Source organism: Heliangelus exortis, chromosome 9 (assembly GCF_036169615.1).
Source record: "Heliangelus exortis chromosome 9, bHelExo1.hap1, whole genome shotgun sequence".
Taxonomy (NCBI): Eukaryota; Metazoa; Chordata; class Aves; order Apodiformes; family Trochilidae; genus Heliangelus; species Heliangelus exortis.
Genome location: NC_092430.1, coordinates 21,953,431 through 21,972,730, shown reverse-complemented (window position 1 = coordinate 21,972,730; position 19,300 = coordinate 21,953,431). Strand labels below are relative to the sequence as shown.

The 19,300-nt window shown below is 40.4% G+C and overlaps 1 protein-coding gene across 1 annotated transcript; it reads left to right on the top strand.

Moving 5' to 3' along the window:
* Positions 1–928: 928 nt before the first annotated feature.
* Positions 929–18,496, top strand: SAMD7 (sterile alpha motif domain containing 7). Its single transcript, XM_071752691.1, has 9 exons — positions 929–1,152; positions 8,349–8,452; positions 8,937–9,063; positions 9,194–9,330; positions 10,373–10,451; positions 11,721–12,400; positions 13,666–13,787; positions 14,482–14,592; positions 15,460–18,496. The coding sequence occupies exons 2-9, from the start codon at positions 8,350–8,352 to the stop codon at positions 15,730–15,732; spliced, it is 1,632 nt and encodes a 543-aa protein (XP_071608792.1). The 5' UTR covers positions 929–1,152; position 8,349; the 3' UTR covers positions 15,733–18,496.
* Positions 18,497–19,300: the final 804 nt, after the last annotated feature.

Sequence of the window (19,300 nt, the reverse complement as noted above, 5' to 3'; positions counted from 1 at the left end):
TTTAAAAACAATGATTCTGGATATGATTTGCTTCTTTATAAAAAAAGTCCAGACAGCAACTAAACAACCACGATAGCATTTACAACAAAAATCTTCAGAGAGTCACTGTCATTTTTATAAAATAAAAATAATCCCACATTATGGAGACTATATATGTATTTTGTGTCACATTATGGAAATAATTTGGTTTTTGTAAGGACATGCTGAACTATAGCAGAACTACATCCCTTTGCCAATGATAACCCTTTTCGGGGAAGATTCTCAAAAGGAGTAAGACTATTTTCTCCAGGTTTAGGCATTTTTTTAGCATTTGAGAGAGGATGAGGGGCAGTTTTTTGTTGTTGCAGCAAGCACTTGATGGACTTCAGGCAGGTGTACTAGGGACTAACAAACATGAACCCTGATGCCCCATCAGCTGACGTGGATGTCAGAAGGAACTGACCACTCCCTGACATTTTAAAATCTGTCATTTACTAGGCACCCATCCTGAGAGTTAACTCACTGACAGGGAGAATTAAAGAGTTGAGCAGTATAACCATCTGATCCCTGTGTTAGCCTCACAATATGCTTAACAGGATTTCCATCTTCTAGTTCCCCCCAATCCAATCGGATGCACAGTTCTGGGATAACAGGGGTGGGTGGGAGCTGCTTGCCAATGGTCAGAAGTTCACCCTTCCTAAAATTCAGGATAAATAAGTAACACAATGCATGGGAGCTGGGCAATTATTAACCTTCTCTCATACTTCTTGTTGGAACAGGAAGATTTCAAGTGAATGCACCAAGCATCTTAAAAGCTAACAACAGCTTAGCAGGTTAAATGTGAAATAGGTTTATCAGATCAGTGCAGTGCTCTTCTTGTAATTATGTTTTTACAGCCTGGTTAGGGGGTGGTATTGGAGAAGGCCCTGTGATGTCAGAGTGGGTAGGGCTTAGATGCTGGGATGAGGGCTAATCAAGATAAGTTGAATTTGTATTTAAAGTCAAGTCAGCGTTAGTTAAGGCAGTTTTTGGCATGTTAATCTTGATGTGGTTTAAAAGCTGCCAATCACATTACTGAGACAGCTTGGAAGGAAGACTTAGAGTGAAGGAACCCACTCTTGGATGTTCATGGTATCTTCAGTTTTACCCCAAACTAAGGTCTTCACAATAGATGTAAGTATCCATGAAATAAAAAGTGCTAGCTTGTAATGTAAATGGAGATGCCACATCTGCTAAGCAATACCATGAGGTGTATGATATTTTTCAGACTTGGATAGAAAAGACTCACCTCATGATAGAAACAGTGCAGATCAAAGCAGGCTCCTTCATGGTGTCCTTCTGTAACAGCAGCACTGGGCTGTGGAGAGTGAGGTTGGGAACAGGCTGGGATACTGAAAAAAGTCAAGTATGTCATTAATTACATTCTGATTTCTCAGGAACATGCTATATATATTCTTACCAGTAAATAATCTTGCATATTCAGGTGGAAACACTGTATATTTTATGACATAAACCTGATAATTTTTGAAACATTTGAAGATCTATTTCACAAATGGAGGATTTTACTTGTGGATGGATTGTCATTGCATATTTGACATTTTTCTAGAAAAATCTGGATATAGTTTGAGTTGCTTGCACAAATGTTTCAGCATCTTATCTAACTGTAACAAAATATTTTTAAAGCTAACTGGTTGTTGATAAATATAGCTTAATCTTTGGGCTAACTTGTCTTTTTAAAGTAAACCAGGAAAAGCTCAATATTTTATGGATATTTCCTGGAGCAGTGAATTTTCTAAATCACTGTGCAATCAGAATTAATCAAGGCTTTCATCACACAGATCCAGTTGGTTTTTCAATCTGATGTAGCCCCATTAGTTAAAATTTTGGTTGTGGGCAAAGCCACTGCACCAAACCTCAGTGCTAGCAGCTTTGTGGAACACCAATGTATGCAGTGTGATATATTTTGTCAAAAATTATGATGAGGGCTCCTTACACCTTGCTTTTTATCTGCATATGTGGGTGGAATTAACTGTGGACAGAGAAAGGCTTGGGCACTATTATGTTGAGATAAAATTTTAAGCTCCTCAGTTAGAGAATATTTGAATTTCTGTATCTCCCCACTGCTCCAGAGATAAGGAGAGAAAGAAAGAGGCAATCCTGACTCAAATAATTTTACAATGGTTTGATTCTGCAAACTGGAGCTGAAAATGTTTTGTCTGTTCAGGATGCTGACTTCTGAGCCTGTTTACAGCATCAGGTGTGCAACTTCACATGTGAATCTCACAAGGGGAAAAAGTTTGCAGTAAAACTTTTAACTGTGATGTTGGAAAATAACAGTGGTTTTAGTATCTGATACCTGTGACTTACATTCTTTATTTTACATATATCTGCAAATGTTTTTGATGGTGAGCCTGTGCCATATTTTGCTTTGTAATAGAGAAAGCAAAGCTGAAATGATTAATGATAAAAATCCACACCATCTTCTTTTACCTTAGTGGTATAAACACATCAAATGCAGTTTTCTGTTTTATCAGAGGATTTTGGGAACTCTGCTGCAAAAATACTGCTGCAGCAGAAATGCAGATGCACTATTTAATATCCTAACTGAGGAGAGAAGGCACTGAGAATTCAGTACAAGTTTTCTAGATTCAAGCTCTTATCCAGTGAGGTTAAAGAGTTGTAAAATAAAAATAGTTTTGAATGGCCTGCCTGAAACCTGTCCCTCTTTCCACTACCTGCTTGATTTTGGCACTGGAAGTATTGATATTTGCATTGGTATTTTGTGTTAAAGTGAGACATGAATCCCACTAGAATCCAATGACTAAAATTCAACTGCATTTCCTTTGGAAATATCAGCTTCACACTCCAATGATCAGAAAGCTTTCCATCTCAAGACTTCCATTTCCAAAACTTAAAAATAGAAGAAAAAACTTCTTTTTTTAATGCTTTAAAAGTAAAAATAATTAAAAAGCAAAACAGCATTTAGTTTCCTTACTCATGCCACATTTTGTAATCTTTAGGCTTCTGAAAGAACCAAAGACAAGAGGATAATGTTTCAAATGTCATCCCTAATTATGAAATAAATCCACAAGGAAAACAAATTACATCATGCTTTTATCTCTGTATATATAAATGATGTAATAGAGAGATCCATCCCTTGTAAATAGCTTCTCCATGTACCAGTTTATCAGGATTCAGGGTGGGTGTACAATGTTACACACTTGTTCTGCTACAACCACTATTTTTGTTAGTTCTTGCTTAGTCATTTCACTCAGTTTTTATAAATGACACAAAGCACTCAGTGTGGTCCCAGCTGGAGTGCTGCCACAAATACAGATGAGTAACATCAGCTCTATGGCTCTGCAGCAAGCAGCCCTGTGGTCACAGCACCAAGCTGAGAGGGAGAAGTGCTAAGCACAGTTCCCACCTGTATCTGTGTCCCTCCAATTCCATATCAAATGGCAGGATTGCTTCTTTCTCCTCCACCATCTGTCTGTCTCAACCAGGAGGCTTTGAGGGCTCTTGCTGTGTGTTTGTGCTCACCACAACGTGTCCCCACCTTTGGTTGTAGCCAAGGCATTAAGCTGGCTGCTGCCTTAGTAGCACACAGAACAGCAGCTTCCCCTTGCTCCCAGCTTGTTCCCATTCCAGTGGGAACAGGATGAATGACTTCCTATGAGGAACTTCTCTTAGTCCCTGAAGGACTGACTTTTTCTCTACTGGGCCCTAATTTCTTACTGAGAGCAGCATGTTTAAAAGGAGCAGGGGTGACCTGCTGCTTAAAACCTTATCAATGATTCTGCCCCTGTACTCAGTGCTGGTGAGGCCACAGCTTGAGTCCTGTGTCCAGTTCTGGGCCCCTCAGCTCAGGAAGGAGATTGAGGTGCTGGAGCAGGTCCAAAGGAGGCAACTGGGCTGGGGAAGGGACTGGAGCACAGATCCTATGAGGAGAGGCTGAGGGAGCTGGGGGTGTTCAGGCTGGAGAAGAGGAGGCTCAGGGGAGACCTCATCACTCTCTCCAACTCCCTGAAAGGAGGTTGGAGCCAGGGGGGGGGTTGGGCTCTTTTCCCAGGCAACTCTCAGCAAGACAAGAGGGCACAAGAGGGCTCAAGTTGTGCCAGGGGAGGTTTAGGTTGGACATCAGAAAGAATTTCTTTACTGAGAGTGTGATCAGCCATTGGAATGGGCTGCCCAGGGAAGGGGTGGATTCTCCATCCCTGGAGATATTTAAAAAGAGCCTGGATGTGGCACTCAGTGCCATGGGCTGGGAACCATGGGGGAAGTGGATCAAGGGTTGGACTTGATGATCTCTGAGGTCCCTTCCAACCCAGCCAATTCTATGATTCTATGATAATTAAATTCAGTGCACCCTCCATGGCTTCAGCCCTGTAAAGGTATGCAGAGCAAGCTCTGCTGGCTGGCACAGGCAGTATAAATATAGTTATTTTCCTTTCTTTAGGGAACGTATCGTTCTCAATCCAGTTTTAGGATTACCCTCTAATCCCAGTCTATGAGCAGTCTGTGCCTACGTATCCAGGATTAGAATTTAGCCCCACAGCCTCTCCAGTGGTACCTTGCCCAATTAAGAAGACAAATTTCATGCTCCTCTATGGCATAATGTTGGTATAATTGCTTTCTTACTTTCTAAGTGTCATTTACTTTGCTGATTGTAGGCTCTTGAGTAAATACAATCTCTAGCTTTATGACTAGGTTTAGGGCAAGAATCTTTGATGCCAAAGAGTATTAATAATAATGGAATATTTGTTTTTTTAAAACAACATCTAATTTCTCATGTAATCAGGGCAGCTTTTTATAAAAAGGGAGTCAATTGGAACTATGCATGACATTCATCATATACTTCACTCAGAAGCAAGTTTATAATATATGTTTAACTGATTTCTCTGACACATATTTACCTGAGTATTTCATAAAATACTCAGTTTCTTCCAGACACTTTGTGGACCCAGTGCAAAAAAAATGTATACTGAACGTTGCTTTTCAAAAACTGCTCATTTCATGTGTTTGATGGGCATGAAAGCAGTATTAGCTACTGAAATCTGAATATATTTAGCTATAAAAAAGAATAAACTTCCATCAGGTCTATATTATACATAAGGCAATAGTGTGTTTTGCCTGTGCAAGCAGTTTAGACAGGCAGACTGCTACAGCCCTTTTGAAACTGCCTGTACCATTATTAGATTTGCAGATGCTTCTGGTTCATGAAGTTCGTGTCTTGCCACTTCTCATCTAATAAATTGAGACAGAATTAGTACTGGGTGAGTGGTTCTGCCTGCTGCCAAGAAGGGTTTGCTGAGGGTAAGACTCTAAAGGGAGAGATTAACTTGTCTTCATCCCTGTAATGTGCTGTACAGCCAGGATTTGTGCAATAGGATCAGAGAAGAGCCATATATGACTGTAAGGCTGGACAGCTGGTGTGTATGAATTTATATGAACCCTGATGTAAGATTTTCAGCTACTCTCAAATCCCAGGTAATATATGTATTAGGAGTATACCTGCCCTGCTCCCTCTGATATCTTTATTTTTGGTGATATTGGTTTCTAATATGTGAATGGTTATGAAAATAGTATGAACCTTAAATAGCCTAAGTTTGACCTCGAGACAGAGGCCCAGCTGAGTAACCAAAAAAGGTGTTTTTCCAAATGGAATAATAGAGATTAGTCAAGTCCAGGATGTCCTCTTGACACAGCTTTACGTACAAGTCTTTGCATTAGGTTATTAAACTATTTCTTCTACCTCATCAATCCAATACTTTCCTGAACAGGATGTTAGGTAAAATAAACAAGGAATTTAATGCAGATAATATATACACCAAAAATGTGCCTTTTAAATAAGATTTACACCATCCTGATATTGTAACACTCAGCTGGGGAAGAGAAGTTAGAATCTCAGTGGAAGTAACATCTGAAAGCTTTTACCACCAACACTAGAGATATTCTGATATATCTGAGAAAAAATCCAAGCTAAGTTAGATGGGATTGACTGGCACACCAATGAAAAAAACAGTGACTTAATGAAGCAACTTCAGTTAAAACTTCATTAAGGAATCAAACTTCCCCTTTTGGCTCATGATGATTCAAAAACTGGGTCACCTGAAGCAGTAAGCTACAGCTTGAGTGGAAGAAGACACCAGTGAACTTTCAAGTCATATTATTCCATGATATTGTCAATACTGTACCTTTTCCACATCAAACCAACCTATTCTGCTTTTGCAAGGACAAGCTGCTATGTTAGGCATGTTGCCTGAAGTGATGCTCTGTGATTCTTGGTCATCTAATGGATAATAATCTATCAATAAATATAAAACAACTCCACTATGCATGCTGCTGGTTTTGGTACCCTATATTCAGTGAGAATGGCAGCATTTACAAGAAAACCTCACTTTTAAAAAGAAATATTATAAGAAAGTTCTTAAATAGCTTCTGCTTCAGCCCTGAAAGGAGGCTATGTGTGAGACTACCCAGCTCTCCCATACTGCACACCCAAAAAAACCCCAAGACTTGTTTTGGGAACTGTTTAGGATATAGAGAGAAAACCACAGGGATACTGGTGCTACTGGTGTCTAAACACAGTTCCTGCTCCTTGGTAGGTGACAGATGTCTGTCACCCATCCGCATCCCATGTGGCTTTGGGTCTTTTCCCACCAGGTTTTCCATGACTCTACACATCAAGGTTGTATCAAATAATTGCAGCCACAGGTGTGATTTTGGGGGAATAGAGGGAGGGGTGTTAATACAACAGCAGAAGTTCTATGTAGGCCTCACAAAGGAAAGTGTCTGTTACTTGTATGCTTTTTCCCCACACAGGGACAGCTTCCCCAGAAGAAAGTGCACTCACAGCTGTGACTAAAACAGGGGATTGAGGAATTCTAGCAGTTCCTAAAAAGCAAAAATGCTACAGCTTGTCAGTCATCTGCCAGACAAAACTTTGTTATTGTTCATATTAGCTTTTACATTCCTTCCTGATTTACTTAAAAAGCTTATAAACCTCCTGATTTCTCCATGTCTACCTGGACCTTTGCTGGTTGCTTTGCACCTTCATACTTTCTAGCCAGGTGCACCAGGCAAAAGCCAGGCTGTAAAGACATTGACACAAAGTTTAAAAATTCAGCTTGGTTCTCCAGAGTATTTACACAGCCACTCATCTGTGAAAGGAAACCACCTAAATGGCTCTCTGGACCACTGTGGTATGGCAAATCCCATCATCCCAGTTGCCATCTATTTTTTGAGCTGCTGTGAAGTTTAGTTCAGCACTAAATCGCTTTAGTACTGAGCTTTAAAATGCTTTAGCAGCTCAGAAGCACTTTGGCAGCTCAAATGCTCTTCATGAAGCACCCAGCATCCTAAACCTCTTTAAGTCTAAAATACCCTAAAAAAAAAAAAAAGCAAATGGAAACACATCTTCAGATATATGTGTCAAGAACAAAGGACATGGTGCTGCTCTCAGGTTTGACTGCTTCCAGGAAGACCTGAATCTTGGCCAACACAGAATCTAGAAAATGTGAAGAACACTTAATTTTGAGGCAACAAAATGGGGTGTGGTCCAAGTAGAGCCCCTGCTATCAGTCTGAATGGCTGACTATGCAGCCTACCCCCTGGAAAACTCATTCTGAGGTTGAGGCCACACATCTTCACCATTCCAAGGAAATGGTAAATTGCTGAAGCATGTGAAGCAGATCTAAGCTTTCCCTTAGAGGTGTAACCCTTCAACAGGTCAAAGGCAATAAAAGGAGTTTTCATTATTATTCTAATTTGTAACTGGCTTGGGTAACAACATAGAGGATTTGACTTCCATCAAATTTTGGATAATGAACAGTTTTTAAAGTTTGGGGTTTTTGTTCTTTGTTTTGGTTTTTTTTTTTTTTTTTTAGGACTGGCTGTTAAAAAGTGAATTTTTGTTGCTCATGCTTACTATTTCTTAGGAATTTCTGTATCCTGGGTAGCTGTGTAAACAAACCACTTAGCAATTGGATCTGTCTTGTAGCCATAGCACCACTGACTTCTCAAGCTGTATTTAATCTCACTGGTATTTGTACAACACCACTGCCCTGGCAAGGGTCACATAAACACAACTGGTCCCACAGCTGGAATTTATGATGCCAAAGTTGTTAATCACAGGCATTGACTTTGTAAGGCTAGAAGCAGGGGCAACATGATCAAAAAATTAAATATGTTGCAGCCAGAAAATAAGCAAATTTGGCATAAATGTGAAAATACATGAGAAATCCCTGATCAAAAGGTAGAGTTGTCAGAGAAGGATGGAATTTTAATGGAATAGGATCATCACAGCAAGCTAAAGGCAAACTGGAAAGTAATAATTTTTAACAGGAGTTGTGCTTGTCTCCTTGCAGCATGACTCCACGAGATCACATGAGAAAAATGTCTATCCTGGGGGAACAAGGAACACTGGAAGAAAAGCATTTGTACAGATTAGCAAGTGGCATGGCAGCAGGAGGTAAGCAGGAAGAAACCTAACTGTGCATTTATTTATAGTAATACCTGTCATTATAATATCTAATATCTGTACATTGTATAAGAAACAGCCAGCAACAGGTTTAATGCCTTTAAAACGTATTTTAAAATTGTCTTAGGAGTAACTGGAGGAACTACAGTAATTAAAAGTTAACATGGGGGATTTTTAGCATTCAGAATTTGACCAAGAGATGCTAAGCATTTGGAAGAAGAGTAAAGGTTGTACAGGAACTCAGCAACCAGAACCATAACTGGGTTTTATGAGGTCCTGGTTCACCACTACAGCTTCTTCTTTCTAGAGCTGCTGTGTCACAGCAAGTTAGGTTCCAGCTAATACCAAGATTTTTCTAAAAATATGAAAATGCTGACACCTGAGGAAGAAAACCCTCCTGTTAAAGTTATGCTGCAGACAGAATCACTTTCTAATTTACCCTGTTGACAACAGAACTGTGTCTGTTTTGTGTCAGAACTGCGGCAGCGACAAGAGATGCTGATGAGAAATCAGCTGATGGCAGTGAACCCTCAGCTGATGGCTGCAGGGCAGCAGAGGATGCAGACAATTCCTTCCCAGTTTGAACCTCGACTGGTAGAGAGGTATTTTGCACCATTTCTTTATTATAACACCCATTATAACTGCACATGTGCCCTACTTGAATATATACAGATTATTCTTAATTAAACAATATCCTTTACGTGACTGAATGTATTTTTTTTTCCCTGGCAGAGATCTGTTACCTTCCTCTGAAATGATGGCATCAGCTGACCCAAGACAAATCCACATAGGATCCCACCTTGGACCCACAGTCCCACAGCACACAAACATGCCAAACATCCTGTCCAATCGTGTTTACCCAGGCCCAGGTAACAAAGCATCATCTGCATCCTGAAAAGTGAGAGTATGTACATGAGAAAGCAAACCACACCTACTACTTTTTACAGATAATGCCAATAAACAGTTTATTTCTTTTGAAAGACTCACTGAAAGGAGGCTGCCTGCCTACCAGAGATTCTAAACTGGGCCAGGTTCAGTCTGAACACATCCATTAGAGGGCTTAAATACAGTGGTCAAAATCATTTGCATGTTTGAGTTCTCTCTTTTTCATTTTTTGTTTTCCAAACATTTTCCCACCAAACCAGGAGGCTGTGGCTAAGCAAATGAGTTCAATCAACACCACTTTTTGCTATGTTTAATTTGTTCATGTAGGGGCACTGGCTGCTTTCAGGCTGCTGATTCTTTGCTCATAATACCACATTACCTTTTACTCACAGGGCAACTACAAGTGCTTTTAATAAAGGCTCAGAATTACAGGGCACAGCTCTAAGGGGAAGGATGGATATCACAACTGTGGCACACATCATGCTGCAGATAAATTTACACATCACTTTATACAAAGAGATAATATCAGAAGGTGCCATGTAGATTTATAAATAAGAATTCCTGGCCTCAGCTTTCCCTCCCCACAATGTGGATGGCAAACAAGATATTCCCTCAAAAGGAAATGTAATTTAAAATTACATTACAGCATCTAGGTTGAAAACAGTCTTGAAGGAGCAGGTTTGCTTTGCTTAACAGTTGGCTGTTGTTTTCTGAACAGCTGGATGTACCTCAAAGGCATAAATAACCAAATAAAACCACCCTGCTGTCTCTTTCTGTTACAGATAATGGCAGCTACACCTCACTACAGATCTGATCCTGCAGACACTTCTTGTTTCTCCCACATACTCCCAAACAATGAACAGAAACAGGATTTATCTGAACTTCATTTCAGCTTCCAGTTGAAGCACACACTTTAAGTTTTAAAAAGCTGCTTGCAGTTCTCTGCATTGCTCTGGGATCTGTGCATTTGCTTGAGGAAACCAGTGAATTTGAAGTTTGGTTTTTTTCCCCCTCTCTCCCTTTAAGGATACAGCTTTCTACAACCAGAATCCATGGAAGCTGTGGCCAGAAGACAGGAACTGGTTCAAAAGCAAAATATGGCCAGGTAATCAACAGTAAGCTTTGCTCTGAGATGCATGCCAGGATCAAGGCAGCAAAGACAGCCAGAAATTAATAGCCACAGTCTTTCTGTAGGTTTTTAATTACTGAGATACTTTTCCAAGTCACCCAGAGAAGCAGAGAGCCCTTGACTATCTCTCAAAGTCTAAAGCTACCGAACTTTCTTTTTGTCCCAATTCTTCTTTTAGCCTTGAAATGATATAAGGAAAAGAACTAAACCCCTCAGCTTGCTTAAAGAAACAAATAAGCCACAAACTTCAACCCTTGAACTAAACAAATTTACATTTCACAGCTGTGTGGTCTCATACACAGCATTTTAGGCTTCTACACCTGAGCCCCTGGGATGAGTAGCTACAACTCCACCCTGCCAGGGTGGACATCTTTCCCAGTTTAACCAAATATTCTGAATGTCAGGGTGGTTATAGAGACCCCAGTTATTTGTACCAGTTTCACTGTAATCAGTAGCTGGTTAAGTAACCACCAGTACCCTCCCTCCCAGCCACACCATTTCCCTAGGGGAGCTCTAACTTCAACTACTCCTGCACGGGGCTTTAGCACAGTACTGAGTGGCAGCACTCCTCACACAATACAACTAATGTTACATTCATGAGAAGCTTCCTACAAGCCAGAGTTTCTCAGACCTGTTATCCCCATTGCAGACTTAAGAAAGCTCTCTGAGCTTTAAAGACTTGGCTGCCCCCACAAGCCCTTTTCCACTTACCCCCAGGATCTCACCCTTGCACACTCTCAGAGCCATGCTTGGGTGCTATGATGGAAACACTATGGAATGTTACTCCAGAGACTCACATTAACTTACTCTGAATATTTGCACAGGTTCCACAGATAATATTGTTCAAGCCCTTTAGCACTTACAATACCACTGCCATTTTCCAGTTTCTAGTATGACTTTGTGATTGGTAATGTCACTTATCAGCTTTAGGCTTTGACCTATATGACCCTGGATACAATTTTCCAAATCCCAAGTAAGCGTAATCACTGTAATAATAATTAATGCCTGGATTGCCAATGTCCAAGCAACACTTTTTTTGTCTGAAATATTATCCAGAGGCATCACATGGGGTATACATTTTCTCTTCCTGCAGCTTGTGACCCCTCACATATAGCAGTGTTGGGGAGAGTGAAGAAGAGCAGTACCCTGGTCTATTCAATAACCTGAGTTTTAGTCTGTTACTGAAAAAAAAAGCTGATGAGGAACTGAGCTGCTCTAACTGCTTGTGTTCTCTGTGTCTCTTAGGATGGAAATGGAGATGAGTGCTATTTTTCAGCAAAAAGAAATGGAGAAAGCTCATCGGAAAGGGCTGCTGGGCCTGGAAGCACCTTTCCTTTACCATGGGATGCCAGCAAGTCCTGTTGCTTTCCGTGGCAGGCACAGACTACCTGAAGGTCACCTTCCCAGTGACTTATATGTTCATCGTGCCAGCCTGGATGAAATCCATGGCAACACCATGCTCATGGCCACCAGCCCATACCCTCCAGTCAGCACTTTGCAAAGGGAGAAAGGACGTCGACCAGGGAGAAGAGCTGGGAATCATAAAACTGCAGACTGCAGTGCCAATGGCACAAAGAACCCTGCTGATGACAAAGCTCCAGACCCTGCCTCAGCTGTGGCAGATGATGAGAAAGAAGACAAGAAAGAAGCAGAGGTGGAGACACCAAACAAACATGAACAGAGCAAAAACCAGGCTGAGTCCTCTGCAGTCGCCAAAAACTGTAAAGAGTTTGAACAAGGCTTGAGAAAAAACTGTGTTCCTCAGGAAATTTCTGCTGAAACCAATAGCTGCAGCAACACACATGAGAAGGAACCAAATAGCTCCTGTCCTGCTTTTGATGACAAATACATGTACCCTTCTGCAATCCCATTCTCAGCTCTACCATATGGATTTCCAGTACCCAGCAACCCATTGCTACCCTCAGGTTTGTCAAGATTACACTTAAGAGATTGCATGTTGATATGATATATGTTTATTTTTTTGTTCTCTTAATTCTTCCCTCTGTTTCAAGCAAATACTTGGTATGAAAGACTCATGGCAACTAAGTGTAGAGTTCATATGCTGCAAACAGTAGTGATTTGGTAAATCCACATCAGCAGAGGTAAAGAGTGGGTTTCCCTACCTGCAAACAGTGCTGCTTGTTGAGGTTTCAGCATCTTAGGTGGCAGTGCTTTACTGTGCAGGACATAGAAAAATGTCACAAAGCAGTCTCTCAGCTCTTTCAGTGCTCTGTGCCATGCTCTACCCTGCTGCAGGATGTTATCCTCTGCTTATATCCATCCCTGGGGACAACACATATTTCAAGCCTAAGCTGTTAAATCGGCAGCATTTTGGGTTCCCTGCAACTCTTTTCAACATGTTGCATTCTCTCCTCTCCTTCTGATGGTCAGGGGAAAGGTAGCAGCACAAGATAGACACATCATAAGCTCTGTGTGTTAAACAGGGCAAGGAATTCCCTTAGAAGCTGCACTCATTTAAGAACAAACTTATCCCTGAAGTTTGGCCTCACCAAGAACAGACTTCAGCCACTGTGCAAGAATCCTTGTTTCTAAAGCTTTGTAATGCACCAGTGCCAGTGGATGAGCCCTGCAGAACCACAGACATTCTGTATTACTGAAAAATGTATAATCAATGAATCAATGAGGTTGGAAAAGACTTTCAAGATCATTGAGTCCAACCATAAACCCAACACTGCCAAGTCCCCCACTAAACAATGTGTTTTACAGTAGATATTAAGGGATTTCAATTAAACAATATTGCTGAATGAAACTGTGAGCTAGCCTCTCTCTTCTGACCATAATTTTTCTGTATGTCCTTCTAACTCACAGTAGGCACTATGGGCTAGCAAAGGCTTGGTTCTTCTCTACTGAAATATTAGTTAAAATAACAATAAAGCCTAAAGAATGAAAAGCATTGGGTAATGTACCCATTAGAGAAAATGCTGCAGTATGATTTGTGTGTACAGTGACTGCAGTAAACAGAAAAAGCCACCAGAATAAAACCCTCCAGAATCAGCTGCTACTGACTCTCCAGTAATTTTGGTGCCGAGGACTCCTATATCAGTGACCACACACTGCTGTTAATAGATTAGATTCTGCAAAAGAGTGAAAAATTTCATGTTAACTATTGCTTCCTGTTGATTTGCCAGCAAAGCTCTACAAACTTAACTTCTGTGTTTCCTCCTCAAAGGAGCACATGGCCTGATCCTGAATGGAGAAGACATTTCCTCCATTGAAGACATTCGCAAGTGGACTGTTGATGATGTGCACAATTTCATCATGAGCCTCCCAGGCTGCTCAGATTATGCCCAGGTGATTATAAATATCCATCACCTTTTCAGATCTTTTAGGACCATCTATATTTAAAGGTCACCGAAGAAGTGTAAATGTTAGGGGTTACAAATGTCACTGGTGTTTTCACTGCCTTTCAGTCTATGAAAATCATGAAACTTAAAGGCAAAGCCAGTCCTCTGAGAGGTTACATGCACTTCTGCTGCAAGCTGGAGTCATTGGTACTGCACAATTTTAATGCAGATTAAAACAATTTTGCATTCTTGAATAGTGGTAAAACCCAGACACTGTCACTGAACTCTTTTAGGCATCACCCTATTCCAAAAATGAAAGAGCTTGAAATCTTGTATATTCTTGGTAAAGTCTTAATGAGATTTACACTACTCTTTCTCTGGTAGCAAGCTGCTCCCTTCCTAAAACAAACAAAAAAAGAACTAAGTAACACTGAAACATTACAAAGCTCCCACTTGCCAAGAACAAGGAGATAAACTACAGGAAAATGTGCTGATATCCACACACCTGAACAAGAGACCTCAGACTGCAGTTAAAAGAGAAATACAAAGATCACAGAGTCGCAAAATGGCTACAGTAGCAAGGGACCTTAAAGATAAAAGTATTATTTCTTCCCTTTTTGTCTGTGCCTCAGGGTTAAGCATAAAAAAGAACCAATGGAGTCTGTTTTAGCACACCATGATGTGTTTTATCATTTCATAAGGTATTTAAAGACCATGCTATTGATGGAGAAACCCTTCCACTGCTGACAGAGGAACATCTCCTGGATACAATGGGATTAAAACTCGGACCAGCATTAAAGATCCGCTCTCAGGTATGGTCCTTAAAAGTATGCCAAGATGGCAAGTCATAGAGGTGTGAGTCAAAAGCTAAAAGGATGACATTTTCCCAAACTTAACCACTTTTTTTTTCATTAATAAGGTGACTTAGGTTAAACAGAAATCACTCAAGAATAGTTTGCTTTTGCTTTTATCTGCTCACGAAGGAGAGGTCAGGACTGACAGCCTGAGACAAAGTGTGTCAGGATGCAACACTGGAAACCAGGCTGGGGGTAGAACCAGAAAATGGATGTTTTTGATGAAATAACTCAGTTTCACCCTCTTTTGACTTCCCAGCCAGTAAGAACTGCTCTGCTACATACTTGCTTTTGCTCCAGCTTGGCTTTAAAAGCCAGCTTCCACAGCCTCTCTAATCTTACATGTCCCTCTAGGTTTCAAGTTTTCTGCTCTTAATTTCACCCAGCAACATCAACTTTCTGTGTGTTTCTATTGTTGCTTGGTTCTTTTCCTTTTCTTTAACCCCTTGCTCTCTCTCACTCTTTTGTCATTTAAATCACCTTTCCTGCTCCTGACTGGCAGTTTGCTTCTCTTCTGTCCCATGGATGCCACAGCACCTAAGAGCAGATGTTTTTAAGAGGTGTTTTTAGGGCTCCTCTTAGAGAGGAGACCCAGCACCTCTGGGCCATTCCTCAAGCTGAGTATTGCCAAGCTCTTTCCACAAGAACCTAGGCCAAGAAAAATATGAGATAGAAAAATGGAAGATTTTTTTTTTTTTTCACTTTTGCTAACCACTGATTTCCTAGATATCCCTGGCACTGCTGCTCAGCAGTCAGCCTTGATGTTTGATGACTTTAGCACCAGCTCAAGAAGCAATTTCTACAATTGTGTTTTTGTCTTTAAAGGTGTCCCGACGTCTGGGCAACGTCTTCTACATGATGAATCTTCCTCTGTCCATGCCCCTGCCCCCTGCTCCAGGAAAAGCCTCAGATCAGCCCCCTGACACTGTCTCCCCTCTCCACTGCAACAGCAGTGGTGATGCCCTGGACAGTCCTGGCTCCCAGGACCCAGAAACTTCAAAAGCAGTGGAACAGCTCGTTTCAGAAAGCAGGGAAAATCCATGTGACACAGCTGGACCTCAGGCTGACTTCCAGATGATCACTTTTCAGAAAAGTTGAGTGAAGCCCAAGCCATGTTTCCAATCACACAGAAACCCCCAGTTACAAAGTGTTTGAGAAGATAGCTACAGCCTGAAACCTCTGTATGACTGGGGCTGAAGGAAACAAGCTGCAAACACAGCATGAGGAAGTGTGGTATCTGGAAGGCATTTAAAAATCCAGCTACCTGTCTGTGCAATTGCTTGCAAGTGCAGTTCTCAAGAGAGAGAATATCAACACAGTTAAAAAGCTTAAATTTTCATGGAAATCCAGTGTCATCACTGAAGTCTGTCAGAGAGTGCAGTGTCTGTCTTACAGTGTGCTCCTGCTGAAAAATTACATGGAAAAGTTACAGCTTCCCCACACAGCTGACTTCTGCATGTTGGACAATATTATTAGAGAAAATTTATATGGAATTCACTGAGAGGAATGAATGGAGAGTATGGAATTACCTGCAAAATGCAGAAAAATATACCCTAGACTCAGCAATTTGAGTTAATTCCATTGCTATTCTAGAACTAAGCCTTTCTAAGTGCCTGGGAATGGCATACATGGTATAGAGGAGATACACAAATTAAACTCTGGACAAGAAAACATTGTGTGTATCAGGTATTTAACTATTCCAAAACACTCCTATCACCAAGGTCTGAATTTTCTTCATGTGACTCCACTGCTGAGATGAGCTTAGGAGGCAGCATCAGCAGACTCTGCCACAAAGACTCTTCACTGGAACAGCAACATTCCTGTCCAGGCCATGGACTGCCCCTTACCCAGCAGCAAGCTCAGTGTTGTTTTGCAAGAGGCCACCAATTTTAGCCCGAGAGCTCCTTTTTCTCTGCAATAATACAGTTTCCCCTCACTTCTACTGCTGACTCATTACCTCACAGCAAACAAGAATCACAAAATGAGAGTTTTTAGCTAGGCATAAATCCCCAGCATTTATAATTATTTCTGTATTATGAGTTACCTTTGTTCCCTCTTTAAAGTTTTGGCTATACACTGGTCTTACGTTTAAGCTCTGGAAGTCAGAGCTTCCACTGCCCTTGCAAAGGACACAGAAATACTTTTGATAAAATTAAATTCTGTAAAATGAGGGTTGATAGATTTTGTGTCTGCTGTATATTGCTACTTTAGATTCTCTCCCCTTAGTTTAGGTTTGTGTGACCTCAAGCACTTGAAAACGAAGAGGTAAGCTGCTGTTTTGATGCTGAGTGTCTAAACACAGAAGGAGAGAGAGCATTCTCATATTTTAGCCTGTGGTCACATCTTCTTTCACTTTAGCCTAAGATAAATTATTTTATATTTTTGGTATATCTTTTAACTTTGTTAAAAACTCCATGAATATACAACACTAGGTATTAGTGCACTAGATAAAATGGGATTAGATGTTTGCAAAAGCAGCTTAAGATATTCATCTTACTGCACTGTCCAAACTTTGCAGGCTTGAGAAGAAAGGCAAATATCTATAGTACTCCTTTTCTGAACTTTCTGTAAAAGGAGCCTGATTCTGGTGTCACTGAAAACTGCCACTGCCACCAGTGATGGAACTCTTGGGCCCTGTGCATATATCTTCAAATACTCTGACTGGAAAGTACAATTTTAATCAATAAAATCCAGTAAAACCCAGTGCAAAAGCATTGTATGCTATACAGCAAAATACTGCAATGCTGCAGGCAGACCCTGAAGGAACCTCCTCTGCTGTGCAGTGCTGACCCTTTACATCAGTGATCTGGGAGCCTTTCCCAAGAGTTTTATATCTCACACATAATCTGTGGGGATTTGTCATACAAGGAATTGTGTTCTGAATACCCAATAGCATTCAAAAAAGGCAAAGTTAAAATGTGAAGATGGAGAGTTTCAGCATAACTCCATAAAACTGTTTAATAGCTGTGCAATGGTAATATTAATCCTCATGGAATTTTCTACAGTTTTTAATGAGTTTTAAACTTAGTAAGGCAGCTTGGAGAGTTTTATGTTGAATTTGGTAATGTAAATGTTTAACTTTTCAGATTTGGGATGAAACACAATTGTCAATGTGAAACGTCATATTCTGTTTGAAATGCTTTTACCTGTTATTTTAAAATGTAACATCTTGGGTTAATTACACCAGAAAAAATGTTTTACTTCTACAGTAGATGTAACTATTGTGATTTTTTTTTTTATGTAGACTGTTCATATACCATGAAGGAAAAAGAAAATATTTTTATATAGTAAACATGCTGGTTAAAAATAAAATCAGGGACACCAATTCTGTTTAGCATCTGAAACAATTTCTAACTTTTTTTTTTTTTTTTTTTTTACAATTGAAAATCCTGTTGACAGTGTCACGTATCTAGTTAAACAGTTAATGAATTGGTTTTCAAATGCCATCCTCCCTCCTCACTGTATGAAATAATTGACTTAATCGACATGAGATGATCTCCACACCAGAGGAATCTCTGACCAGTTTCCAGGTCAATGAGACCACGAGATGTCGCTGGAAAGCTGCGAGAATTTAACTACAACCCCTCCGAAGGGAAATGCGGTACTTGGAGTAGGGGGGGGGCTGCTAAGAGCAAGGAAGTGAAAAAGCTGAACTGTTTTTAAAAAAGTAACAGCTGAGGAGCTTGATTTGAAATCCCATATGCCTGGGAAGAGAGATGGAAATCTGGTTCTGAAGAGTGTGACTGTTTTTGTAAATGGCTCAGACACAAACAAAGCCAAAGCAGAGGAAGTTGGGACACAAACCTTACAGTCTGATGGTACTTGCAATTAAAAACAAACCAAAACGAAAACAAAAACACAATACATATGATTTGTTGCACACACTGGGCTCTTCTTCCCAAAACGAATGACTTCACAGCTTCCTGTACTGGGGGGAAGTTGTGCTAGAGCAGCCAAAATGCAGGAAGGCTTGGACTGCACACAGTCACAGAACAAAATAGAAAAGAAAGGGATTTATCTACACAAACATCATCAATTCTATTTCTAATGAAGGAAATGCCACTGGTAATGAACACCAGCACTCCAGAGAGAATGAAAACATTCACGTTTTAGACTGACCCATCTTTTCAGATTTTGATGTGTTTTTAGGAATGAAACATTGAGGCCTTACTGATCCCCAGCAGCTACAAGCTCTTTTTTTTACTTTTAATGGTTATTCCAGCTGCAAAGGGGTGTAGCTAGCAATGACAAATACCTAATGAAGCTGACAGAACTGTGCTGAATGACTTTCTGCTGCCTATGCCACCACTGTGGTCATTTTTTCTGCTATGCCACTAAAATCAAAATGGGATGTAGATGATGTGTCTTAATATGTGTGGCATCATTAGAAATCCCTCACAACATCTGTCACTGTATTAGTCTACAAGAGTGATGCAGTTCATGAAGATTTTGTTAATGAGATTTTGTAGAAGTATTTGATTTCATCTGTATCTACACTAAATGTGTAGGCTCCTAGGGACAGGGACTTGGATTTATAGAGCCACAGCTAAAGACAAGATAAATAAAAAGGGAACATATAACAAAATGCTTCTTTACTATAAATAACAGATTTAGGAAAGTCCTGAAAAGGGAGGGAGAGTTTGTCCTTCCTACCACAGCCTGTGTT